The sequence below is a fragment of the Hyperolius riggenbachi genome, chromosome 10 (genome assembly GCF_040937935.1).
Source record: "Hyperolius riggenbachi isolate aHypRig1 chromosome 10, aHypRig1.pri, whole genome shotgun sequence".
Lineage (NCBI taxonomy): Eukaryota > Metazoa > Chordata > Amphibia > Anura > Hyperoliidae > Hyperolius > Hyperolius riggenbachi.
The window spans coordinates 43,952,850-43,978,143 of record NC_090655.1 but is presented as its reverse complement, the minus strand read 5'-3'; the positions used below and the strand labels follow the sequence as shown (position 1 = coordinate 43,978,143).

At 44.7% G+C, this 25,294-nt stretch overlaps 1 protein-coding gene across 1 annotated transcript in view; it reads right to left on the bottom strand.

Moving 5' to 3' along the window:
- The window catches only part of CLCN1 (chloride voltage-gated channel 1), a 166,465-nt gene that overhangs the window by 26,700 nt on the left and 114,471 nt on the right, over nt 1–25,294 (bottom strand). The window contains exons 16-17 of the mRNA XM_068255086.1: nt 15,102–15,235; nt 7,044–7,246 (exon numbers count right to left, since the gene is read on the bottom strand). Of these exons, the coding sequence (XP_068111187.1) occupies nt 7,044–7,246; nt 15,102–15,235 (337 nt within the window). The remainder of the gene's footprint in view (nt 1–7,043; nt 7,247–15,101; nt 15,236–25,294) is intronic.

The following is a 25,294-nucleotide window of genomic DNA, read 5'->3' as shown; positions in this document are numbered from 1 at the left end:
GGAGGGCCCTATTATGTGTGCAATAGATATATATAGAGAGGTCTAGTGTGGTTCATGTCCACTCTGCTATTATTAACATTTCTGTCTCAACTAATAGGATTCTGTTCATTTATGAAAGTAATTTGAGGAAGTGTCTAGTATAGAAAATTTTTTCCGTTAAATTGTGAGTTTTTGTTAGTTTGTGAGGTTAACTATGTTTGGTAAGCATTATAAATTGTAAACATAAGCGCCGACTTCTGGCCGTTGGGTCTCTCGCGGTGACGCTCCTCTCCTTGCAGTCAGTGGGACGCTTCCTATTTGCGTCCCACTGTGGAGCGCATGGCACGCACACCCATATGCGCTGCTACGTGCGGTGTGTGGTGGGCGGAGACCGGCGCTCATGCCTGGCCAAGATTCATTGGCCGAGGCTTCCAGGAAGGAGGTGGGCGGGCCCCGGCGAGACGCCTTGATCACTCGCGGTTCGGCGCTTTCAATATGTAGACGCAAATCTCCGAAGAGGCCGTTATGTCAGACGGCGAAACATGTCAGATATAATAGCGTCTGACGCCTCACCCCACACCCCTTAACCATCCAATTGGATCATCCGGAACATACCTCCAACTCTACTCTGTACACCAGCGGTATGGTAACTATGAACTGTGAACTGTGAACGCTGCATCCCGCTACTAACTACAGTCAATCAGTGTGCATGTGGATATCAGTTGATTACTGTGCATGAGCTTCGCACTAACAGTATTGATCGCCACTTATGATTGCTTCGCTGAGGACACTTGCTGCCAGTTTCCATCATACCTGTGCAGTTCATATCTATGCTTTGCCATGCCTGTTTGAATCGATTCATCACTCCATATCACCCACTGTGATTTTGATGCCTTTATGAAGTATCACTTGGAGACTTGTCTATGTGTCATTGGGGACTGCGATTGAGTCCATACCTCCTACAGAGTCAATAGGCACAGACTTTCTTACACGACTGCGATTGAGTCTAATTGAAAAATAATCCTTGCTATCCATAATTACAGACATGGTTGGGATGGTTTTGGAATCCATTTGAGATATGAGGAACTGAATACATGTATCTTCTGGATATATAATTACCTCAGCTAATACATCTACAATCTAAAAGTGGCGTTTAACCTGAGGTGCTCTTTTCCAAAATTGTGAAGCTGACAGAACTAAGTTCCATATACGAGTAGCTCCGGATGTACCCCGTAATATATTCTCTTGGAGGACTGCAGCCTCTAAGAGATCAAGCTCTGGGGTGTTGGGTTTTTGGCTTCTTTCAGGGCTCCATTGTCCCTGTTTTAACAATTTATGTGGTATATGTCCTTAGTATTTGTACATGTATATGTGTGTTTTTGTAAAGTAATTTTTGTACAGCAATTTTTCACATTAAAAGTATTCTAGCATGCACCCAAGAGTCAGCTGTTCTTTACATGTTTTTGCTGACTATAACAATATTTTTATCATTTCTCCTGATATACAATAATAAATATGTTAAAATAACGGTAATAAAAATAGCAAAATATTGTCTATAACAGTGAAAACAAAATTATATTTACAGTTGTAATGAGCATAGTAAAACACTGGTAAATATTACTGATATTGTACTACAACTAAACCTAACTCTACTCTCACACAGAAGCCTCCCTCTATCGATGCCTAACCCTAACTGCCTCCCCCCGGTGGTGCCTAACCCTAGACCCCCTGGTTGTACCTAACCCTAATACCCCCCCCCCCCCCCCCAATAGTGCCTAACCCTAAGACCTCCTGGTGGTGCCTAACACTAATCTCTGCCGGTGGTGCCTGACCCTAACACCCCCCCCCCTCCGTTGGTGCCTAACTGTAAGACCTCCCTGGTGTTGCCTAACCCAAAACTCCCCTTCCTAAACCCTAACCCTAAAACCCCCTTTTTCCACTGCAAATAACGTTAATACAAAAAAAGCGATACATTTCTAAGATAATAAAGTTCAAAATTATAATTTATGATGTAATAATTCTCAAATTTCAAAAACGGTATTTATCTAAACGCTGATTCTCAAAACGAAAAATTTTGATTGGACGGGCCAGACACCCACATTTATCGGCGCCCAGATTTCTTCTTTGGTGCCCAAGAGATGATATTTTGCATTAGCGCATATGGGGGGCCCAAATAGTCCATTAGCTGCAGGCGCCCAAATTTCCTGATTCCGTCCTGTTCTGCCGCAGCTCTCTCCGCATCTCACCGCTGGTCGGTTTACGATGCTTATACATTCCGTGAGTGTCGCCCCTCTCATAACTCATCTACATGAAATGATTTTATCTATTCATGTCTGATAGCGACAGAGCAGCCAGGAGGGGCCACATAATATTTGATTTTCATTAAAACACAGGCAAGGATAATGAAAGTCTTCTTTAGGCGGAGGAATCTGTATGCGCCAGACATTAACATGCAAATAAAGGCACAGCTGGACATAATTAAACGGAAACGCTATACAGCAACACCGCTTCTGCCGCATGTAGAGCGAGAATTCAACTAAAACTCACTGCAGAATACTATCCGGATCGGTTCATACTACATTTTTTGTTTTGTTTACATAGCCCAGCATATAACAAAGTCATAGTAATAACTTCTTCGAGGACCACTGTGATACGATGTAATATCCATATACACACAATCACATGAGAGGCACAATTGTAACGAGGTACAATGCAATGTAAATGACCTTTTTCCTATGCTGCTGCCATCTTCAGAGCAATTTCTGACAGAGCAGCTAATTGTAGTGCAACAAAAATGGGCGCATGCTAAATAGTGGGCTCTGCAGCCTCCCGCTATGTGAATTGCGGCTACCACAAGTCCGCAATTAGTAGCTGCAGGTTGCATAGCGGGCGGTCCCGGTGCCCACTATTCACTGGACGACCATTTCTGTGGTGGGGGGTTAAAGTTAGTCGTCATCGGGGAGTTGTTAGTTATCCGGGTGGGAGGGTTATTTGTTTCCCTGGAGGGGGGGTTACTATTTGCCCTGGGGGGTCATTAGTTGCCCGGGGGGAGGGTTATTAGTTGCCCAGGGGGAGGGTTATTAGTTGCCCAGGGAGGAGGGTTATTAGTTGCCGGGGGGGTATTATTTGCCCGGGGGAGGGTTATGTCGCCAGGGGGGTTTATTAGTTGCCCTGGGGGGGGGGGGGGGAAGGTTATTAGTAGCCGGGGGGGGGGGGTATTTGTTGCCCAGGGGGAAGGGTTATTAGTTGCCGGGGGGGTATTATTTGCCTGGGGGAGGGTTATTAGTCGCCTGGGGGGGTTATTAGTTGCCCTGGCGGGGGGGGGAAGGTTATTAGTAGCCGGGGGGGGGGCTATTAGTTGCCCAGGGGGGAGGGTTATTAGTCGCCTGGGGGGGTTATTAGTTGCCCTGGCGGGGGGGGGAGGTTATTAGTAGCCCGGGGGGGCTATTAGTTGTTCAGGGGGGAGGGTTATTAGTTGCCTGGGGGGAAATATTACCAATATTTCATTAGATCAAGTTGTAGAATATCGGTAGATTTACCAACATTCTACTACCACCGTGATATGCTCCCTTTTTTTTTTTGTAATTTATGCCCAAATTAGAGTGCAGCATTTTTAAATGTACACCTTTCTGAATATCAGTGGTAAAGCGCACCCCACCGTGCCGTGTATATTCTCCATCTTACATGCCAGGAGGTGATCTGGATCATGTTCAAGCCACTATGGGGGCCCCATGGTAAAATTAATCTGGGCTCCCCCACCCCTGTAGTATATCCCCCCCCTCAGGGCCCCTGATCCATCCCATCTCCCCCTCAATCTTACTATGCTTCCAGGGGCCCTGCACCATTTTTGTCAGCATAGTAACTCACCTGTCTCGGTGTGCCTTTCCAGTCTGTGGTCCCCACCTACAGGTAACGGGTCATGGAGAAGAGGCAGGCAGCGGGGATGAAGACAGTGGTGCTCCCCATGGATGGGCTGCATAGAGCAGTGTACCAGGATTGCTGAGTAGCTATGCAGACAAAGCTTTGCAGGGGCCCTGGGAGCTCAAGCCTGGTGGAGATCTGGGAGGGCTCGGCAGTGCTCAGGGCCCTGGGGCTATTGCCCTCTTTGCCTCTATGGTGGTGCCGCCCCTGATGACATCCCAGCAATGCCCCTGGGTGGAAAGTATTTTTCCCACCTTGACGTCTTGACAGCCATTTGGCCTAGAAACTGCTGTTTATATAGTGAGTGAATTCTATGAAAAAGCACTTGCTTCCTGTACAGAAATTTTACTCAGTTTTATTTGATGACTTACTTTTCATTATTAGGCACCAGCTACAGTACTGTGGAGTGGAAGGGGTGTTTGGGTGGAGAAGGAGGGGCATGTCGTACCTTAAGGACAAAAATGACTAGAAAGGACTCGCAATTATCCCTCTCTTAAAGCGAACCTGAACTCAGAACTTCCTTTCTGCTTTGAAAAGAGGCGCAAGAGCATAATAACCTTTCTTTGTTTCATTTCATACGTTACAGCATACAGAACTCCTGCAATAAATCTGCACTGTATCTACTTCCTGGTTTCATGAAAGCAGAGAAAGGGTTAACCTCCTGTGTTTACATATTAGCTGTGTCTGTTGAGACTGCTGAATTCCTGTGCTGACACAGCTGAGAGCTCAAACACTTGTGATTACCTACAGATTACCTACGTTTCTTCTTTCCTACATGCATTGCTGCATTACAATTAGACCACCACTCCAACTGCCCGTGAAAGACTCATGGAGCAGCGTGGAGCTTTGCTTTTAGGTTTCAATATTTTTTATGGAAATTTTTTTTAAATTATAACACAGTCATTTCAATGACATATCTTAATAACGTCAACATCAAAATTACATCAAAGGAATAAAATATTGAATAATTACAGTGTATAGTGTAAAATGATCTTCATATACACACTTATACATTTTTCAAAATGTGTCCAAAACATTTTCAATAAAATACAACTTAAATATTAACACTTAACCTGGAGATATATTTCCTGGAAAATGGGGGACTGAAACCTCCTTACTGAGATTCCAGGATAGTCTTCAATTATACTATTACTATATTGTATTTTTAAAACTAAGGCGCATAACTGACTTTTCTTATATAAATAATAAGAACTTTTGAACACTATGCATCATTAATGCATAAATAGTAATCTGATTTATATTAGAAAGATCAAGGTATGCTGCCTTATTACATTTCTTGAGTAAATAGGTGATGTTCTTATGAAGTGTATCAACTTGTGAAATGGTGGTTTAATATCAACTTGCTGATTTCTCATTAATAGTAGAAATATGACAATATATCAATATCAGATTATTGTGAATATGCCATTATGGTTTAAAATAAAATTATTTGCAGATGTATAGCTATATTTATTTAAACCTTAACTAAAACTAAAAACTAAACTACAAACTACAAATGTCCAACAGGACCTACTGCTGATGTAGTGGAATTGTTCCTATCATTAGAATAGCTGGGGCCATAGAACTACAGAATTTATGAGAAAACATCAGAGTTTGTATAGTTACTTGTGAGAGGTATTGCAGTAATAATTAGATATCTAATAGTTTGGACTCTGTCTGGATAGATGGAAGGCCATAGACTTGCCATGTTTAGAAAAGCCTGTATGTTTCCACACCTGATAGCCCATGATTTTTCAGCTTTAAGATTTGAATCGACTTTTTTAAGTATTTCTTTCAGTGTTGGTATAATTGGTAATTTCCAATTTGCTACTATGAGCATTTTGGTGACAATAAAGGTGTGATTATAGATCAACCTTTCCCTAGGAGGCAAGTCCTTGGTTTGTAGATGGAATAAAGCCATACCTTTATTTGAGTTAATGTCATTGGCAATCGTTTTAGAAAATGTTCTATCTCTTCCCACAATTTCTGAATTTTAGGGCAAGACCAAAATACATGAGGTATTGAGCCTATTTGGTTACAATTCCTCCAACATAATGAAGATACCTTATTATCAAACTTTGATATTTTATCTGATGTCATATACCATTGCCAAGTTTATGTAAATAGAGTCTCGTGGTGAGAAACACAATGAGAGGATCTTTTCAAAGATCTGAATGCTTTTTCCAATTCTTCTTGATCAATATCAATTTGAAGAAACTCCTGCTGCTTCTTGAGCTGCCATTGGGGTATTTTATCAGGAGCTTTGCTTTTAGATTCCTCAGTCCTGGAGCTGATGCTTCGAAATCCACCACGACATGTTTTTGCGACCGCATATAGCGGACTCGCACACAGACAGGGTGTACAACCTCAGAGCCGCTCGCTGCCTGGCAACAACCATCCGAGTGAAGGAGGAATCCAGCTGCCTTTGTGCCTGATCCCTGGCTAGAGGGATAAAAGCCTACACGCTGGCTACTCCTGTACAGGCTCGCCAGCAACTTCTAGAGGTGAGATTATTCTGAATTCACCCAATCTACTTCTGTACTGTTCCGCTGAGTGCGCTCTGTCTCTTCTTGTCTCAAACACAGATACCTACAGATGAGGGGGGGATTAGACAGGCTCTTCTCAATAAATACACACAGGGTGCTTTTCTCTAGGTTTCCCTTGTGTCCTGTGTAAGAGTTCAGGCCCAGTTTAAACAGTGGCGTAGCGAAGGAGTTGTGGGTCCCGATGCAAGTTTTACAATGGGGCCCCCCAAGCACTCTATACATAGCAATTGATACGGCACACCAAAACCTGCCAATGGCAACTACAGTGTCAGAGGTGCAAGAAGGGGATGGGGAACAGTTTGTTAATGATTACCACTATTCAAAGTATCTATAGAAGTTATTATTATGAGCACAGGACCAATAGAGAGATAATACTGTGGTTGAATACTGTGGTTGAGGGAGGGCCCTTTGGGGCCCCTCTGGCCCAAGGGCCCCGATGCGGCCGCAACCTCTGCAACCCCTATTGCTACACCCCTGAGTTTAAAGTAAAAAAAAAATTGTGGCTCTCTCAGTTTTGCAAGTCGTGCAGGGAAAATGATTGTATTTTACAGTGGAAGCAAAATGAGTAATAGAATTACAATGCTCCTGTTTCCTCACCTCTTTCTTCTCCTCCTCCTCACAGCCGATCTCCTCGTCATCTACGTACCGGAAGGATTCCCTCTTGCCTCCTCCTGACTTTGACAGCACGTGGCCTTTGTACGGAGGGGACGCCATCTTGAATCTCCTCTCCTTACTCAGCACTCTGTCCAGCAGAGCTGTGATCTCTGAGCGCTCGATGGACCCGAGAAGCACCATACACTCTACGAGACAAGAAATATCTTCTAGCAGCTTCTTCACAATACTCTGCGATACATCGGTCTTTTCACCGTCCCAACCACCATCACCTCCAACTACTCACTCAGAACTTCATTTCATAAAGGTTTACCGAGGAAAGTTGTGATGAGGACGTTAAGCAGGAAAACATGGCTAGTAGGGATGATCAATGAGATGCAAATATTTCCAAGTTTATGCAAATTTTATGCAGCTTGAAAATGAGCCAATCAGATCAAAACTGGGTGGCACTTGTTTGGACCATCCATTTTCAAGCTGCATATATTTGCATAAACATCTGCAAGAGTTTGAATAAACTCTGAAATATTTGCATCTGATTGATCATCCCTAATGGCTAGGGATAGACAGTATTTAACCCCTTTAACCCCCCCCCCCCCCCCCGTACGAATGTCTCCGTCCCTTTTTCCATCCTTTAACCCCCAGGGACAGAGAAATCCGTACTTTCCGCGCTCCCGCCGCTGCCTGCGCTCCCGATCGCTCTAGCGCGCACTCACGCTCGTAAACATGCCGGCCGCGGCTCGCCCGGAGATCAATGAACGGGAAAATCCATTCCGGTTCGTTGATCTAAGCCCCGCAATGATCTGCTGCTTTTCCGCTAAGCAGCGTGATCATTGTGAAAAAAAAAAAAAAAACGTACCCAGCCTCCTAGTACTTACTCCAAGCGTCCGGAAGGACGCTTGGAGGTCACATTAAACAAAAAGTTACTGTTGCCATCTTGTGGCCAAATAGTAAAACTACACCCTAAATCATTTTTCACATACAAATTCATTACTTATACACAAAAAATTAACTCATTACCTCCCACACTCCCCATTTTTTTTTCTTGTAATTAACCTCTTGATGACCAGCTAACGCCAAATATTGTGATAGGGACATAATTTAAATGGTTTTATAACCGGGACAAATGGGCAAATACATTTCATGGGTTTTAATTACAGTAGCATGCATTATTTAAAAACTATAATGGCCGAAAACTGAAAAATAATAAATTTTTTCCCACATTTTTCCTATTTTCCCATTAAAACATATTTAGAATAAAATAATTCTTGGCATAATGTCCCACCTAAAGAAAGCCTAATTGGTGGCGAAAAAAACAAGATATAGTTAATTTAATTGTGATAAGTAATGATAAAGTTATAGACGAATGAATGGAAGGAGCGCTGAAAGGTGAAAATTGCTCTGGTACTCAAGGGGTAAAACCCCCTCAGTGGTGAAGTGGTTAATTACAATCATGACACAGATTTAATTAAAAAAAAAATCTGCATTATTACTTTAACAACTTTAGCAACACTTCAGGAATGGTGCATAATCCTCTTCAGTGCTCTAGGGCTTCCTCTCTAAAGGGAACCCGAGGTGAGAATAATATGGAGGCTGCCATATTTATTTCCTTTTAAGCAATACCAGTTGCCTGGCTGCCCTGTTGATCCTCTGCTTCTAATACTTTCAACCATAGACCCTGAACAAGCATGCAGCAGGTCGGGGGTTTGTGACAATATTGTCAGAACTGACAAGATTAGCGGCATGCTTGTTTCTGGTGTAATTCAGTTCACTACTGCAGCCAAATAGATCAGCAGGACTGCCAGGCAACTGGTATTGTTTAAAAAGAAATAAATATTACAGCCTCCATATCACGCTCACCTCGGGTTCACTTTAAGGTCTCCACTAACGATACAATTTGCCAAACGATCATTTACAAACTGTTATTCATATGATCAATCGGAAATGATTATTTGGGACCACTAATAGACAAAAATCTCCTAACCAATCCAATCAGATTGACGGGATTAATCCAACAAATCAGATCTATTTCATTAATCTGATCGGATTGGTTAGGAGATCTTTTTTTTCCCATTAGTGGTCACAAACAATCATTTCTGATCATTCATACGAAGAATCGTTTGTAACCAATCGCTCAGCAAATTTTATAGTTATAGTTGTATAGTTTAATTCTTAGCGGCCAACCCAGTCAGGTACATTCATCCAACTTTAATTGGCTAACGACTGGCCAATTTTACTACTTCCATGTAGTATGATGGTCCGCAAATTCCGAATACTATGAACAGATTATGTAGGTAATCTCTCGTACTGTATGGAGGTGGGAAAATTAGCCAATTAATGCACAATTTTACCATCTTCTTCTCTATCTATCTATCTATCTATCTATCTATCTATCTATCTATCTATGTATAAATATATATATATATATATATCTATCTATATATATATATATATATATATATATATATATATATAGTATATTCTGGCGTATAAGACTATTTTTTAACACTTGAAAATCATCTGAAAAGTCAGGGGTCGTCTTATACACCGGGTGTCATTGATGCCGGGTGATACGCTCTATCCTGTTACCGACGCTCAGATCTCGCTGCTGAGGACTGTAGTGAAGCTGCGCAGGTGCACATGTGCGAGATCTGAGAGGCAGAGAAGGAGGTAAACTGGATACAAGGGCGGGCCAGAAGGGTGAAAGAGGCGTGTTTTATGGGCACAGCACTATCTATTCTTCCATACCGCTCTGATAAACGGGTAGACTAAGAGAGCTGACCAATCCGCTTAGGGAGAGGGAGAGTTGACCAGTCCAACCAGTCAATCGCTTATATACTGTTATATACTGGGTAGCACATACAGTACAGCACCAGTATCTGCTCATACATAGCACCGGTATATGATTATTTTTTTTTTTTATGTGGTGTGCGTTGGAAGAGGGGTAGTCTTATACGGCGAGTATATCCCAAACTCTGTTTTAACTGGAAAAGTTGGGGGGGGGGGGGGGGGGGGTTGGTTTATCTTATACGCCCAGCCGTGTTATACGCCGGTATATACATATATATATAATTTATAGGCCTTTTTCTTATTATCTATCAGGTGTCTGGCTACACTTGTGATGAGTGTGAAGATACTGATCACTGGCGAACTCAGGGGGCTATTCCGGGTGTCTGGAACCTCCCCCCTGCACTGAGCTGTGTATTCAGCCAGGGAAGCCCGCATAATATAAACAGCCTCATTCTCCCTCCCTTCTTACTTCTGGTGCCTCCCTCCAGCTAATAGAATGAGAGAGGCAGCCGAGCTTCCCTCACAACCCTCACAAGAAGATGCAGCCTGCAGTGAGAGAATGTTGATTATGGAGTCCTGGACTCTCCACAGCACAGAAGTGTCAGACATGATGAAATTAGAGTGCAGGCAAGCTGGTAAATATGCACAGCATGATGCAGAGCTTGCCTGGACTCAGGGTCTGTGGGCAAACATCTGTCTGGTCTCTCCCCATTGTTATGACTGCATGTGTGGATAAGGTGTGGATAACAAGCTGAAAAGTTTTTGACAGTCCCTAGATTACAGGAGGGCTTCTTTCTGACTTGTGTGAGAGACTGACAGGGACAGGAGTCCGATTACAGGCAAGTAGCCTGTGTGATGTGGGACTTCAATACAGATAAGTTCTCTGCTCCATCTCAGGCTATTCTCAATTTCTCCACTCCTCTCTCTGGGCTAGTGCAACGCCAAAATGACAATAGCAATCGCTAGCAATTTGTGAGTGTGATTTTGTGAAGTGATTTTCAGAGCGATTTTTGAATGAATTGCTCAAAAACATGCTACATGCAGTATACCTGCGATTTTGAAAAAAATCACAACGCTGCTGTGGGAACACCCACAGAGGGTAACATTAGCCAAGCGCTTTTCAAATCACTGTTGATTTGAAAAACGCTCAGAAGCACTCTTGGTGTGCACCAGCCCTCCCTCATTCACCTTTGTTTCCCTCTTCCCCTAGTGCTGGCTGGCTGTGTGTTCTTGTCATACAGGAAAGCTAAATAAAAGTGCAATTCTGGTGAGGCAAAATATTATTATTTAGTATTTATATAGCGCCGCCATCTTCCGCAGATGCATATATCCCTGCATCATATGGGTATCGCTTGTGGTATGTGAAACTATGTAGCATATTCCACTGAATTGTCCAAACTAAGTCTATCTCCCGTTCCTCTCTCGGGGAGTTGTTCCAGCGCTGTACCCCGTTCACATTTGCTGCTACCAGAAGCCCTCAGAAACACTAGTGTCCTTGAGTACTTCCAAAGATAGGCAGCTCCGTAATACGTCAGCGCACTTTTGTGCATGGGCAGTATGGAGCCACCTGTATTCGGAAGCACTCGGGACATACGTGCTTCTGGACCTTTCAGGAACCCCCCCCTTAAAAATCCTGCGTTTGCCCCTGCTGATGGCCACACCTGCTCTATGTCCCCTGTGAGATGGGCCCTAAGGCTGTGAAGGGTACCACAGGGAGGCAAGGGAAGGGGTGTGAACATTGGGAGGGGCATCAAAGTTTCACTGAGACGCCCCGCAAATTAGTAGTTACGCCACTGACTTAAGGTATAGTACACTTTGGCACACTGCACCTTTACCATCTATTATTGATTTTGGGCAGTGCACACACACACACCTCTTTTATTTACCTCTTGAAAACTGAAATGCAGTATTGACCTCACTTTGAGTGGAGTCTTATCAGATGCCTGAGGTCATTAATAATAATAAGTAATCATAAAACTACTAAAAAAAATGGAAAGTAGCTTGTGAGGAGTACTTCAAAGCTTATCAGGTAAAGAAACAAATACCTATTCTATGGAACAGTTATAGAAGTCAGGCAGTACAACAGGCGGCAGCTCTGGGTCCTCACAACCTCACACAGAGCTCTATTTTGAACAACAGAGTAACCAAGCAGCTCAGAGTGACCCAAACTACTAGGAATGTATAGGGGGATAAAAGGGACCAAAAAGCCCTCCTACTAAATAAAGCAAAGCTTGGTGTAATTGCCTTCTTAAAACAGAAGGAAATTTGCAATAATTCAGTTATAGCTTTGCTTTTTTAGTAGGAGGGCTTTTTGGTCCCTTTTATCCCCCTATACATTCCTAGTAGTTTGAGTCACCCTGAGCTGCTTGGTTACTCTGTTGTACTGGTCCAAGCCTTATCTCATACAGCCTTATCAATCCCTGCCATGTACTGATGAGGACCAAAAGTCCAAAACAGGCTGTCTACATGTGGGTTTGATATGGCTGTGTAAAACTTAAAGCTATAGGCTTGCTATACACCAGCGGTTCTGGATGCTTGCTTGGCTTACCAAGGGCGAAAAGGGATAGTTTGCATATTAAGCAGTAGTGCATTGTGGGTAACCACAAATGTTCACTTATAGCTGAATTATTGCAAATTTCCTTCTGTTTTAAGAAGGCAATTACACCAAGCTCTATTTTGAAAGGATACTGTTATTATGTGTAAGGGCCATTCCTTAAAGGACACCTGAAGTTACTTAGAAAGAAAAAAGTCAGTTTCCTCAGTAGTGGGATTTGAAAAGGCAGATGGAACCGGACAATCCAGGAACCAAAAGACACACAAAAGAGAAAAACAGGAACCAATAGTGTCATATATAAAAACAATAGGTAATGATGATAATAATTAGATTTACTCTCACTTTTCATGTTGCAACCACTAATCAGGCAAACGGTGGACTTCCCGCCACCGGTATGAGAAAACCCTCACAGGTTGCACTCCTGGTTATGAGCCAAGTCCCCGAGAGGAGACCGAGCTGATAAAAACAACTAACTCCAATAGAATTGTAAATTATTATGGGAAGGGGTTGGAGGCGCCTAACAATTTAAAACAATTAAAAACAGCTTAAAGTGGAGAGGCAGTGGTGAGACTCACCTCTCCTGAAGAAAAAAAAGCCAATGGTGACTTGAGTTAAACAAGACAATGGCCTCAATTCACTAAGCTTATCTCCTGTCTTTAATAACATTTCTAGAGTGGTCACCATGGTGATGAGGCATGTCGTATTCAGGAAACATTTTACCTCAGGCAAACCTAAAGTTAATTATTCTGTCTTTAAGTTAACTCTTCAAGCCTTAAAATAACTCCACTGTTAAAGGCAGGCTGTTTATTAACTGCATGTGGAAATAACTACAGAGGAGGTAAATTAACTACAGAAATGAAGAGATAAGATAACTCTCTCACTGTGTGGTGGAAGGTTTTCTCTTGCCTTATTATCTCCAGCATGATCTTAGTGAATTGAGGCCAATGTATTTATACCAAAAACAAGGGTATGACAACACGTTTTGTGGACTTTACCCACTTCCTCAGGTCAATGATACCCAAAAGCAAGTACCCAATAGTTGAGTATAGAACGTTACGAGCGCCTCCAAGAGATTCTTGGAGGCACTCGTATCATTCTCTCATCTTGTTTAAATCAAGTTGCCATTGGCTGTTTTCTTTAGGGAAGGTAAATTGCACCACTACCTCCCCATTTTAAGCAGTTTTCATTGTTTTATATTGTTCTGTTGGCTGATGGTGTAATGGTTAAGGGCTCTGCCTCTGACACAGGAGACCAGGGTTCGAATCTCGGCTCTGCCTGTTCAGTAAGCCAGCACTAATTCAGTAGGAGACCTTTGGCAAGTCTCCCTTACACTGCTACTGCCAAAAGAGCGCGCCCTAGTGGCTGCTGCTCTGCTCTGGCGCTTTGAGTCCGCAAGGAGAAAAGCGCAATATAAATGTTATTTGTCTTGTCTTGTCTTGTCTTCTGTGCCTCATCCCTCCCCACTCAGTAGTGGGAAGCCTCTGGATGATCTAAAAGCTTTCTGGTTTCAGCCCACAGTTCCAATGGAGGGACCCTCTACTCTATGCCTAGCGAGCAATAGCAAGACAGATAGGTTCCTTTGGGCCACAAATGGCTTTGTTCCACTGGACATGTGCATGAACAGTCTGCACGCCCTCGTCAATGTCCTGGTGGACTCTAGGAGCATCTGGGAAGTCTCTGGACCATCCAAAGCCCCGGTTTGCTTTAAGATTTGTTCCGGGACGGTAAAACTTTACTGATGCAGCAGCTTCTGAGTGGAGATTCAAATTCTAGGCCCGTGACTAGTGGAACAATCTTGCAGTAATTCATTGTCCCAAACACTTGCCATTTGTTGTAAGTTCTTCTGCTTCAATGAGTCCATAACAATGAAAGTTGTCCCACAATGGGCTCACAGTAACATCCCACATTTCATTGCTGGCCCTTTGGAACCATTTCCTCGGCTTTAGGCATAGCAATAGCCATAGCAGCCGCTATTGGACCCTGGAGCAGAGGGGGCCCAGGTGGTAATTGATGTATTCACTACAGTGAAGATGTAAATTGTCCAATTAACTCACATCCATAGGGTAGGGCAGGGCCGGTTCTAGACTTTGTTGCTGCCTGAGGCAAACTTGTGAGGATGTGCCAATACCCCCCCCCCCTCTTCTCCCCCAAATTTGGAATGATCTCACAGCACCCAGCAATTTACTATGCTTCATTTAACGTTCTCACATGACATGCTGCAGCTCAACACAATGGCACACTGGCTGACTGTGAGTCTGTGGCAAACAGACTGCTCACCCTCAGCCAGTCAGCAGTCCTCCATTCCTCCTTAGTCAGGACAGCAGTGCCACCTCCTCCTTTCTGCTGTGCAAGTCAAATGACACACTGCTGCTCTCCTGCCTCCCCCCTCCTCACTCACTGTCAGATTCCTCACACAGCACAACAAGCTGCTTTTTCGCAATGATGACCTCTTCACCTCGCTCTCCTCTCTCTTCTCCTCCTACTCTGACTGCATGCATGATGTTAGTGTAAACACAGACATGCTGCCCTGTAATCTCTGCGCCTGATGCAAGTGTTTCACCTTGCTTCATGAGAGAACCAGCCCAGGCAGGTGGTATTGCTCAAGAGAGCCTGCATCTGATGGCCCCATGAAAGTATTGCTATGGGCCACCATAATCTCTAGCTTAACGCCTTTAGGCAGGTTTGCCACACCATGGTCTTACCTGGTGACTCCACTAGAGGGAGTGCTTTGTGGGTGCAAGTCTTCAGGACATTCAGTAAGTCTCCATAGGTGCAATGGGAGGAAACATAGCGGACATCTCGCACCATGATATCCTCTACGAAGATGTTGTACTTACTGTAAAAGGAGGGAAATAAAAACTGTAATTGCTTCGTATAAATTACCAGGGGCCAAGACAGCAGCCCCTCATCACCCACAACCAACTTTTTAAAGGACCACTATTATGAAAAAGAGTAAAATGCTATATAAATGACCCTTTTCCTATATTGCTGTCACTTACAGATTTTGGACTAGTCGATCTCCTCATGGGGGATTTATTTCTCAGTATTAACCTTATTTTTTACAAAAGCACTCCCTAAAGGTGCCCAGCAATGGTACTATCTCCTGGCATACGTTAAAAAAGGGCGCCGGGAAAAAAGGGCGCAGGGTTTTAAAAGATAATCATGAATAACGTTTAAAAAAAATTTGTGTTATATTTCGTTTAAAAATAATGTTTTATAAAGTTATAAATCATTAAATAATGTGTATAAAATCGGCAATTTTAAAAACGTTAATCTTCCCTGTTTAAAAATTGAAATTTATAATAACGTTTTATAAAACATTAATAAGAATTTTACTAAAGCTATACCTAACCCTACTCTCACACAGAACCCTCCCTGTACCTATCCCTAACCCCTAGACCCCCCTGTTGGTGCCTAACCCTAAGACCCCCCTGGTGGTGCCTAACCCTAAGACCTCCCTGTTGGTGCCTAAACCTAAGACCCCCCTGTTGGTGCCTAACCCTAAGACCCCCCTGTTGGTGCCTAAACCTAAGACCCCCCTGTTGGTGCCTAAACCTAAGACCCCCCTGTTGGTGCCTAAACCTAAGACCGCCCTGTTGGTGCCTAAACCTAAGACCCCCCTGGTGGTGCCTAAACCTAAGACCCCCCTGTGATAAGCATTAATAACGTTTTAAAAAAATATGGTGCGGTTTTTCGTTTAAAAATGTAAAAAAAACAAAAAAAAAATTGTACGGTTTTTCGTTTAAAAGTAATGTTTTAAAAATATTGTACTGTTTTTCGTTTAAAAATAATGTTTTAAAAATTATAAATCATTAAATAATGTGTAATCATGAGAAACAGTTATAAAACATTAAAAGTCTCCGGGCGCCGCTTTTAAAACGTTATTTTTCTCCGGCGCCCTTTTTTCCTGTTGGGCGCCGATTAAACGATATTTATTATGGGAGTGAATGGCGGCGCCCTTTTTGTCCATCTGCCTCATGCGCCCAAATTTCCTGCTTCCCTATCTCCTGATCGATTGGATCAGGTGTTGTTAAGGGTTTCAATCAATGTCAAACAGTCGTTCTATCGATCGCTCCGTTGACCTGAATTACGGAATGATTATTTTGTTCCACCAAATTGCTTATCATTTTCCCCTTTCGTTGGTGGGCCCAGATGACCAAAATCAGATTATTAATGGGTACTTAAAAAAAAGATATATATATAAAGAAGCTGGCCAGCCTCCCTACTCATTTGCGCACTATTTTGGCAGTTGGACTGTGTAACTGCCATTCAATAAGTGCTTTTGCAAATAAATACCTGAGAATCCCCCATGAGGAGATGGACTAGTTCAACATCAAAACCTGTCAGATTTTCACTACCTACTGTAGGCAACAAAGGAAACAAGTCATTTATAGTTCATTTTACCCTGGGAGAAATGGTTAAAGGATACCTGAGGTGACATGTGACATGATGAGATAGACATGTGTATGTACAGTGCCTAGCACACAAATAACTATGCTGTGCTCCTTTTTTTCTTTCTCTGTCTGAGAAAGAAGTGACTACAGTGTGACCCTCACTGATAAGAAATTCACCTTGTTATCTCTTTCTTGCTCTCAGAAGCAATTTTCTGCTAGGAAAGTGTTTTATAGTTGGAATTTCTTATCAGTGAGGGTCACACTGTAGTCACTTCCTGTCTGAGTCAGGACTGAGTCACCCACTTACACACCTGATATTTAACACTTTCAGGCAGAGAAAGAAAAAAAGGAACACAGCCTAGTTATTTGTGTGCTAGGCACTGTACATACACATGTCTATCTCATCATGTCACATGTCACTAGTGTTGGGCGAACAGTGTTCGCCACTGTTCGGGTTCTGCAGAACATCACCCTGTTCGGGTGATGTTCGAGTTCGGCCGAACACCTGACGGTGCTCGGCCAAACCGTTCGGCCATATGGCCGAACTAAGAGCGCATGGCCGAACGTTCCCCGAACGTTCGGCTAGCGCTGTGATTGGCCGAACGGGTCACGTGGTTCGGACCCGAACGCGCTCTGATTGGCCGAACGGTCACGTGGTTCGGGTAAATAAATACCCGAACCACGTCATATCTCCGCCATTTGTCTGTGGGTTTAGCTTTGGGTAGGCAGGCAGGGTAGTTCGCGCTCCAGCCACGCTAGCCAGGGTCCCCCCTGTCATTGTGTCACTGCTGGGAACAGTAGTACACCGCTTGCTCAGCCACACTATATAGCATTCTGTTTACTGCCACTCTGTGTACCTCGCTCAGCCACACTATATAGCATTCTGTTTACTGCCACTCTGTGTCTGCTGGGAATAGTAGTACACCGCTTGCTCAGCCACACTATATAGCATTCTGTTTACTGCCACTCTGTGTACCTCGCTCAGCCACACTATATAGCATTCTGTTTACTGCCACTCTGTGTCTGCTGGGAATAGTGGTACACCGCTCGCTCAGCCACACTATATAGCATTCTGTTCACTGTTCTGTGTCTGCTTGGAATAGTGGTACACCGCTCGCTCAGCCACACTATATAGCATTCTGTTTACTGTTCTGTGTCTGCTGGGAATAGTGGTACACCGCTCGCTCAGCCACACTATATAGCATTCTGTTTACTGTTCTGTGTCTGCTGGGAATAGTGGTACACCGCTCGCTCAGCCACACTATATAGCATTCTGTGCACTGTTCTGTGTCTGCTGGGAATAGTGGTACACCGCTCGCTCAGCCACACTATATAGCATTCTGTTCACTGTTCTGTGTCTGCTGGGAATAGTGGTACACCGCTCGCTCAGCCACACTATATAGCATTCTGTTTACTGTTCTGTGTCTGCTGGGAATAGTGGTACACCGCTCGCTCATCCACACTATATAGCATTCTGTTCACTGTTCTGTGTCTGCTGGGAATAGTGGTACACCGCCCGCTCAGCCACACTATATAGCATTCTGTTCACTGTTCTGTGTCTGCTGGGAATAGTGGTACACCGCTCGCTCAGCCACACTATATAGCATTCTGTTCACTGTTCTGTGTCTGCTGGGAACAGTAGTACACCGCTCGCTCAGCCAGAGTATATAGCATTGTGTTTACTGCCACTCTGTGTACACCGCTCAGCCAGACTATATACCATTGTTTACTGACACTCTGTGTACACCGCTCAGCCAGACTATATACCATTGTTTACTGACACTCTGTGTACACCGCTCAGCCAGACTATATACCATTGTTTACTGCCACTCTGATTCTGCTGGGAACAGTAGTACACCGCTCGCTCAGCCAGACTATATAGCATTGTGTTTACTGCCACTCTGTGTACACCGCTCAGCCAGACTATATACCATTGTTTACTGACACTCTGTGTACACCGCTCAGCCAGACTATATACCATTGTTTACTGAAACTCTGTGTACACCGCTCAGCCAGACTATATACCATTGTTTACTGCCACTCTGATTCTGCTGGGAACAGTAGTACACCGCTCGCTCAGCCAGACTATATACCATTGTTTACTGACACTATATAGCAGACTATATAGCATTGTGTGTACACCGCTCAGCCAGACTATATACCATTGTTTACTGACACTCTGTGTACACCGCTCAGCCAGACTATATACCATTGTTTACTGCCACTCTGATTCTGCTGGGAACAGTAGTACACCGCTCGCTCAGCCAGACTATATACCATTGTTTACTGACACTCTGTGTACACCGCTCAGCCAGACTATATACCATTGTTTACTGCCACTCTGATTCTGCTGGGAACAGTAGTACACCGCTCGCTCAGCCAGACTATATACCATTGTTTACTGACACTATATAGCAGACTATATAGCATTGTGTGTACACCGCTCAGCCAGACTATATACCATTGTTTACTGACACTCTGTGTACACCGCTCAGCCAGACTATATACCATTGTTTACTGCCACTCTGATTCTGCTGGGAACAGTAGTACACCGCTCGCTCAGCCAGACTATATACCATTGTTTACTGACACTCTGTGTACACCGCTCAGCCAGACTATATACCATTGTTTACTGCCACTCTGATTCTGCTGGGAACAGTAGTACACCGCTCGCTCAGCCAGACTATATACCATTGTTTACTGACACTCTGTGTACACCGCTCAGCCAGACTATATACCATTGTTTACTGCCACTCTGATTCTGCTGGGAACAGTAGTACACCGCTCGCTCAGCCAGACTATATAGCATTGTGTTTACTGCCACTCTGTGTACACCGCTCAGCCACACTATATAGCATTGCGTACTCTGCCAGTCAGTGTGTATATTGCTGGGATCAGTAATACTCCACTCACCGTCAACCACTATATGAGCTCAACATGAGTTCCCCAGAGACCTCCGCTGTGAGCAGCACTCCCAACAACAGCAACAGCCAACGCCCCACGCAAGCTATAACATCCACCCCAGCAGCCAGTGGTCAGCAGCAGCCCTCCCCGGAGGAGAACGTTGTGTCCATCAGTCCGTCGCCAGAGCGATTAATGAGGGCTGCCATTGAGGAGATGATGGGGCCTGATGTGGAGGAGGAGGTCTGGCTCAGGCCAGCATCCCAAGTTAATGTTGAGGACGATGAGGGGTCTGTGTCTGGGGATGTTGGGGTGGCAGAGGTGGTGGGTGGGTCAGACTCAGGAGAAGAGTTGTATGATGAGGATGATGATCGGGACCATCTGTATGTGCCTCAGAGTCCGACCCCGGAAAACATGTTGTATCGTGTGTTTAGGTACTAAAATCTGCGTTCCCTCCCAGTAGTGTTGGGCGAACAGTGTTTGCCACTGTTCGGGTTCTGCAGAACATCACCCTGTTCGGGGTGACTATATAGCAGACTATATAGCATTGTGTTTAATGCCACTCTGTGTACACGGCTCAGCCACACTATATAGCATTGTGTTTACTTCCACTCTGTGTCTGCTGGGAACAGTAGTACACCGCTCACCCGCCACTGTATAGCATTGTGCTCTGTGTCACTGCTGACAATAGTGGTACACCGCTCACCCACCACTGTATAGCATTTCTGTACTGCCACTGTACTGCTGCCAGTCAGCGTGTACTTTAAGGATAAGTGAAATGAGGAAGAAATCCGGTGAAAGAGGGAGGGGCAAGGGAAGAGGTGTTTCCCCTGACGGTTCACGTACAGGCCACAGGGGAGCACCCAAGAAAACCCACTCAATACTGCCCATGTTGTCCAGGACAACAACCCTCACAGATCCAAAAGAACAGGACCAGATAATTACTTGGATGACCTCTCAAGCGTCCAGCAGTGGGTTAAGCAGCACCAGCACATCACGCACGAGGTCCGAGTCCTCAGCCAGTTAAAGTCTGGGCTTTCTTTGAAGACTGCACTGAGGATGTTACCATGGCGATTTGCAAGGTGTGCAAGACCCGCCTGAGCAGGGGGAAAAGTATTAACAACCTCTCCACCACCAGCATGAGCCGCCACATTCTATCCAAACATCCCACTCTGTGGGCAAACGCGGCAGGACAGGGTACCACCAGCAACACTGCCTCCCTTGGGTTCACCAGACTCACCACCAGACCCGCCTCAGCAGCAGCAGTAGCCCAGCCATTGCGTGGTTCACAACATTCACAAACATCAGACGATGCTGACACTGTCACTTTCCGGACTAGTGCTCTTGAGGTCTCCCAGTGTTCATCAAACACAACAACCAACAGCCCTTCGGTGTGCAGCGCTACGGTTGAGTTGTCTGTCTCTGAGATGTTTGAGCACAAGAGGAAATTGCCAGCAAATGACCCCCGGGCCGTGGCAGTAACAGCCAGCCAGCATAGCCAAGCTTCTGGCCTGCGAAATGCTGCCATATCGAGTGGTGGAGACAAACAGCTTCAAGGGCATGATGTCAGTGGCCATCCCACGTTACGTTGTTCCCAGCCGCTACCACTTTGCGCGCTCTGCAGTGCCTGAGTTGCATGAGCACGTGGTCAGCTAAATAACCCGAAGCTTGAAGAATGCCGTTGCCTGCAAGGTTCACCTCACCACTGACACCTGGACGAGTGCGTTCGGCCAGGGTCGATACATCTCCCTTACCGCGCACTGGGTGAACCTTGTGGAGCCTGGCAGCGATTCCTCACCTGCTACGACGCGGGTGTTGCCCACGCCGCAAACAGCTGGATAACAACAGCAGCACCTACCTCTCTGACTCCTTCTCCTCCAACGCATCTCAAAGCTGTACCTCATCCGGAAATGCTAACCCAGCACCAGCAGCAGTAGGATCGTGGAAGCAGTGCAGCACAGCTGTTGGCATGCGTCAGCAAGCGTTGCTGAAGCTGATCTGCCTTGGGGATAAGCAGCACACAGGGGAGGAAATTTGGAGGGGAATAAAGGAACAGACGGATTTGTGGCTGGCACCGCTGGACCTGAAACCGGGCATGAAGCTAGACACCTGGCACGAACTGGCAATGTACGCAATAGAGGTGCTGGCTTGCCCGGCAGCCAGCGTTATGTCGGAACGCTGTTTCAGTGCTGCCGGAGGCATCATCACAGATCGGCGTATCCGCCTCTCCACAGAAAATGCAGACCGTCTGACTCAAATTAAAATGAATCAATCCTGGATTGGAAACGACTACGCAACACTCCTGGACCCCAACCAAGTAACATGACCGATGAACATCTGGGATGGTTTAGCGTTTCCGGTCCCTGTTTATTGAACCTCTCATCTGTATTACATTTATGACTGCATGGCGGCAAAAAGCATTGCTGCTATATCCGCACGCTTTTTGTCCTCATGCAAGGCCTGGGTTGTTGTGTCTCACAAAGCGTGGCCTTCTCCTCCTGCGCCTCCTCCTGTTCCATCACGTGTGCTGCTGCTGCTGCTGCTGCTGCTGGGTTACCGTTGCCGCGTGGTCCCTGTTTATGGAACCTCTTATCTTTATTACATTTATGACTACATGGCGGTACAAAGCATGCTATCCGCACGCTTTTTGTCCTCATGCAAGGCCTGGGTTGTTGTGTCTCACAAAGCGTGGCCTTCTCCTCCTGCGCCTCCTCCTGTTCCATCACGTGTGCTGCTGCTGCTGCTGCTGCTGCTGGGTTAGCGTTGCCGGTCCCTGTTTATGGAACCTCTTATCTTTATTACATTTATGACTACATGGCGGTACAAAGCATGCTATCCGCACGCTTTTTGTCCTCATGCAAGGCCTGGGTTGTTGTGTCTCACAAAGCGTGGCCTTCTCCTCCTGCGCCTCCTCCTGTTCCATCACGTGTGCTGCTGCTGCTGCTGGGTTAGCGTTGCCGCGTGGTCCCTGTTTATTGAACCTCTTATCTTTATTACATTTATGACTACATGGCGGTACAAAGCATGCTCTCCGCACGCTTTTTGTCCTCATGCAAGGCCTGGGTTGTTGTGTCTCACAAAGCGTGGCCTTCTCCTCCTGCGCCTCCTCCTGTTCCATCACGTGTGCTGCTGCTGGGTTAGCGTTGCCGCGTGGTCCCTGTTTATTGAACCACTTATCTTTATTACATTTATGACTGCATGGTGGTACAAAGCATGCTATCCGCACGCTTCTTGTCCTCATGCAAGGCCTGGGTTGTTGTGTCTCAAAGCGTGGCCTTCTCCTCCTGCGCCACCCTCCTCCTGTTCCATCACGTGTGCTGCTGCTGGGTTAGCATTACCGGTCCCTTTTCCTGGAACCTCTTATATGTATTACATTTATGACTGCATGCCGACAAAAAGCATGTTACCTGTGCAAAGAAAACAGACATTTCCCGCATTTAAAAGACAGTTTTCCCTTTGAAACTTTAAAATCGATTTTCTCAAAAACTATAAGCTCTTTTTGCTAATTTTTTTTTTCCTCTTGTACCCACTCCCAAGGTGCACATACCCTGTAAATTTGGGGTATGTAGCATGTAAGGAGGCTTTACAAAGCACAAAAGTTCGGGTCCCCATTGACTTCCATTATGTTCGGAGTTCGGGTCGAACACCCGAACATCGCGGACATGTTCGGCCTGTTCGGCCCGAACCCGAACATCTAGATGTTCGCCCAACACTACATGTCACCTCGGGTATCCTTTAAGGATGCATCCTTAACTATCCCCGATGCCTGAGCATGATCAATCATGTTTTTTTTAAAACACATCCCCCTCTCTCCCCCTGACCAATGGAAGCTGCTTCGTTGTGCGCGATGATCGTCAACCTTCCACCTCCCTCCATGGCAACAGAACGCATTGCTAGCCTCAAGGCTAGGGATCTGTCCGTGTCACATCATTCCCCGAACTGTTGCCTGAGGGATCATTTCTTGATCCCCGATGGCTGACAATTATTGCATGTGTGTATGTAGCTTCATTTCAGTGGGATATCAGACAGTTCTGATGGGCCTGCTCCAGGATTCCCCACAATGATGAAGATTATTAGCATCATGACTTTCAATTAATGTTTATACATAATAAATAAATAAAACACTCCCCATCACTAATGCAGACCTAAGCTAAGCGCTCAGACCAATAGATCCCGCAATGTGCTGTGCCGGGCATAACAATCACTCACATCAGAAGCTAATAATTCATCCTAATTACTTGCAGCGTCTGCAACACCCACACTGTTCCCGCAGGATGATTATTAGTTCATTAGCCTCCTATCTGCAATGCAAATACCCCGTACATAATGGCGGGAATCCGCCCAGGGCTGCCAGGAAGACAGATATAATCCCGGCATCTCCCTACGCGGCCACGCATAAGACAACAGAACACATTTCGATGACAAAGAATGCAAGTTACGAGAAAAGAGAGAGGAAACAGGAACTGATGGCGGAGTGGTGGTCTCCATTCTTTCTGGGGTTGGAAATTGGCATATGTGAAAAGAGGTGCAAGCCAGGAAATTTGGGCACTCGGATATAGCCAATAGAATTTTAGTAACATTTACCGATACTCTTTTATTTTACAGTGTTCCGATAGTAAATGTTACCAATATTTTACCACAGCTAAACCTAACCCTAATCTTACATGAACCCGTCTAATTATAATCCAGCCCACATGCCTAACTTGAATCCCCCCCCCCCCCCCTTCATGCCTAGCTTTAAAAAGCCCTTTCCTGACACCTAACCATAAAACCCCCATTCCCGATGCCTAACCTTAACCACTTGAGAACCACAGTCTTTTCGCCCCCAGAGCCTTTTTTTCCATTCAGACCACTGCAGCTTTCACGGTTTATTGCTCGGTCATACAACCTACCACCTAAATGAATTTTACCTCCTTTTCTTGTCACTAATACAGCTTTCTTTTGGTGCTATTTGATTGCTGCTGCGAGTTTTACTTTTTATTATATTCATCAAAAAAGACATGAATTTTGTCAAAAAAAATGATTTTTTTTTACTTTCTGTGCTGACATTTTTCAAATAAAGTAAAATTTCTGTATACATCTTTGTCCAAATTTATTCTGCTACATGTCTTCGATTAAAAAAAATCCATTCAGTGTATATTTATTGGTTTGGGTAAAAGTTATAGCGCTTACAAACTATGGTGCCAAAAGTGAATTTTCCCATTTTGAAGCATCTCTTTTCTGACCACCTGTCATGTTTCATGAGGTGCTAAAATTCCAGGATAGTATAAATACCCCCCAAATGACCCCATTTTGGAAAGAAGACATCCCAAAGTATTCACTAAGAGGCATGGTGAGTTCATAGAAGATTTTATTTTTTGTCACAAGTTAGCGGAAAATGACACTTTGTGACAAAAAAAAAGTGTCCATTTATGCTAATTTGCGACAAAAAAAAAAATGAATTCTGCCACGGACTCACTTGAAGTGTCTACTTTCCAAAATGGGGTCATTTGTGGGGTGTGTTTACTGTCCTGGCATTTTGGGGGGTGCCTAATTGTAAGCACTCCTGTAAAGCCTAAAGGTGCTCATTGGACTTTGGGCCCCTTAGCGCAGTTAGGCTG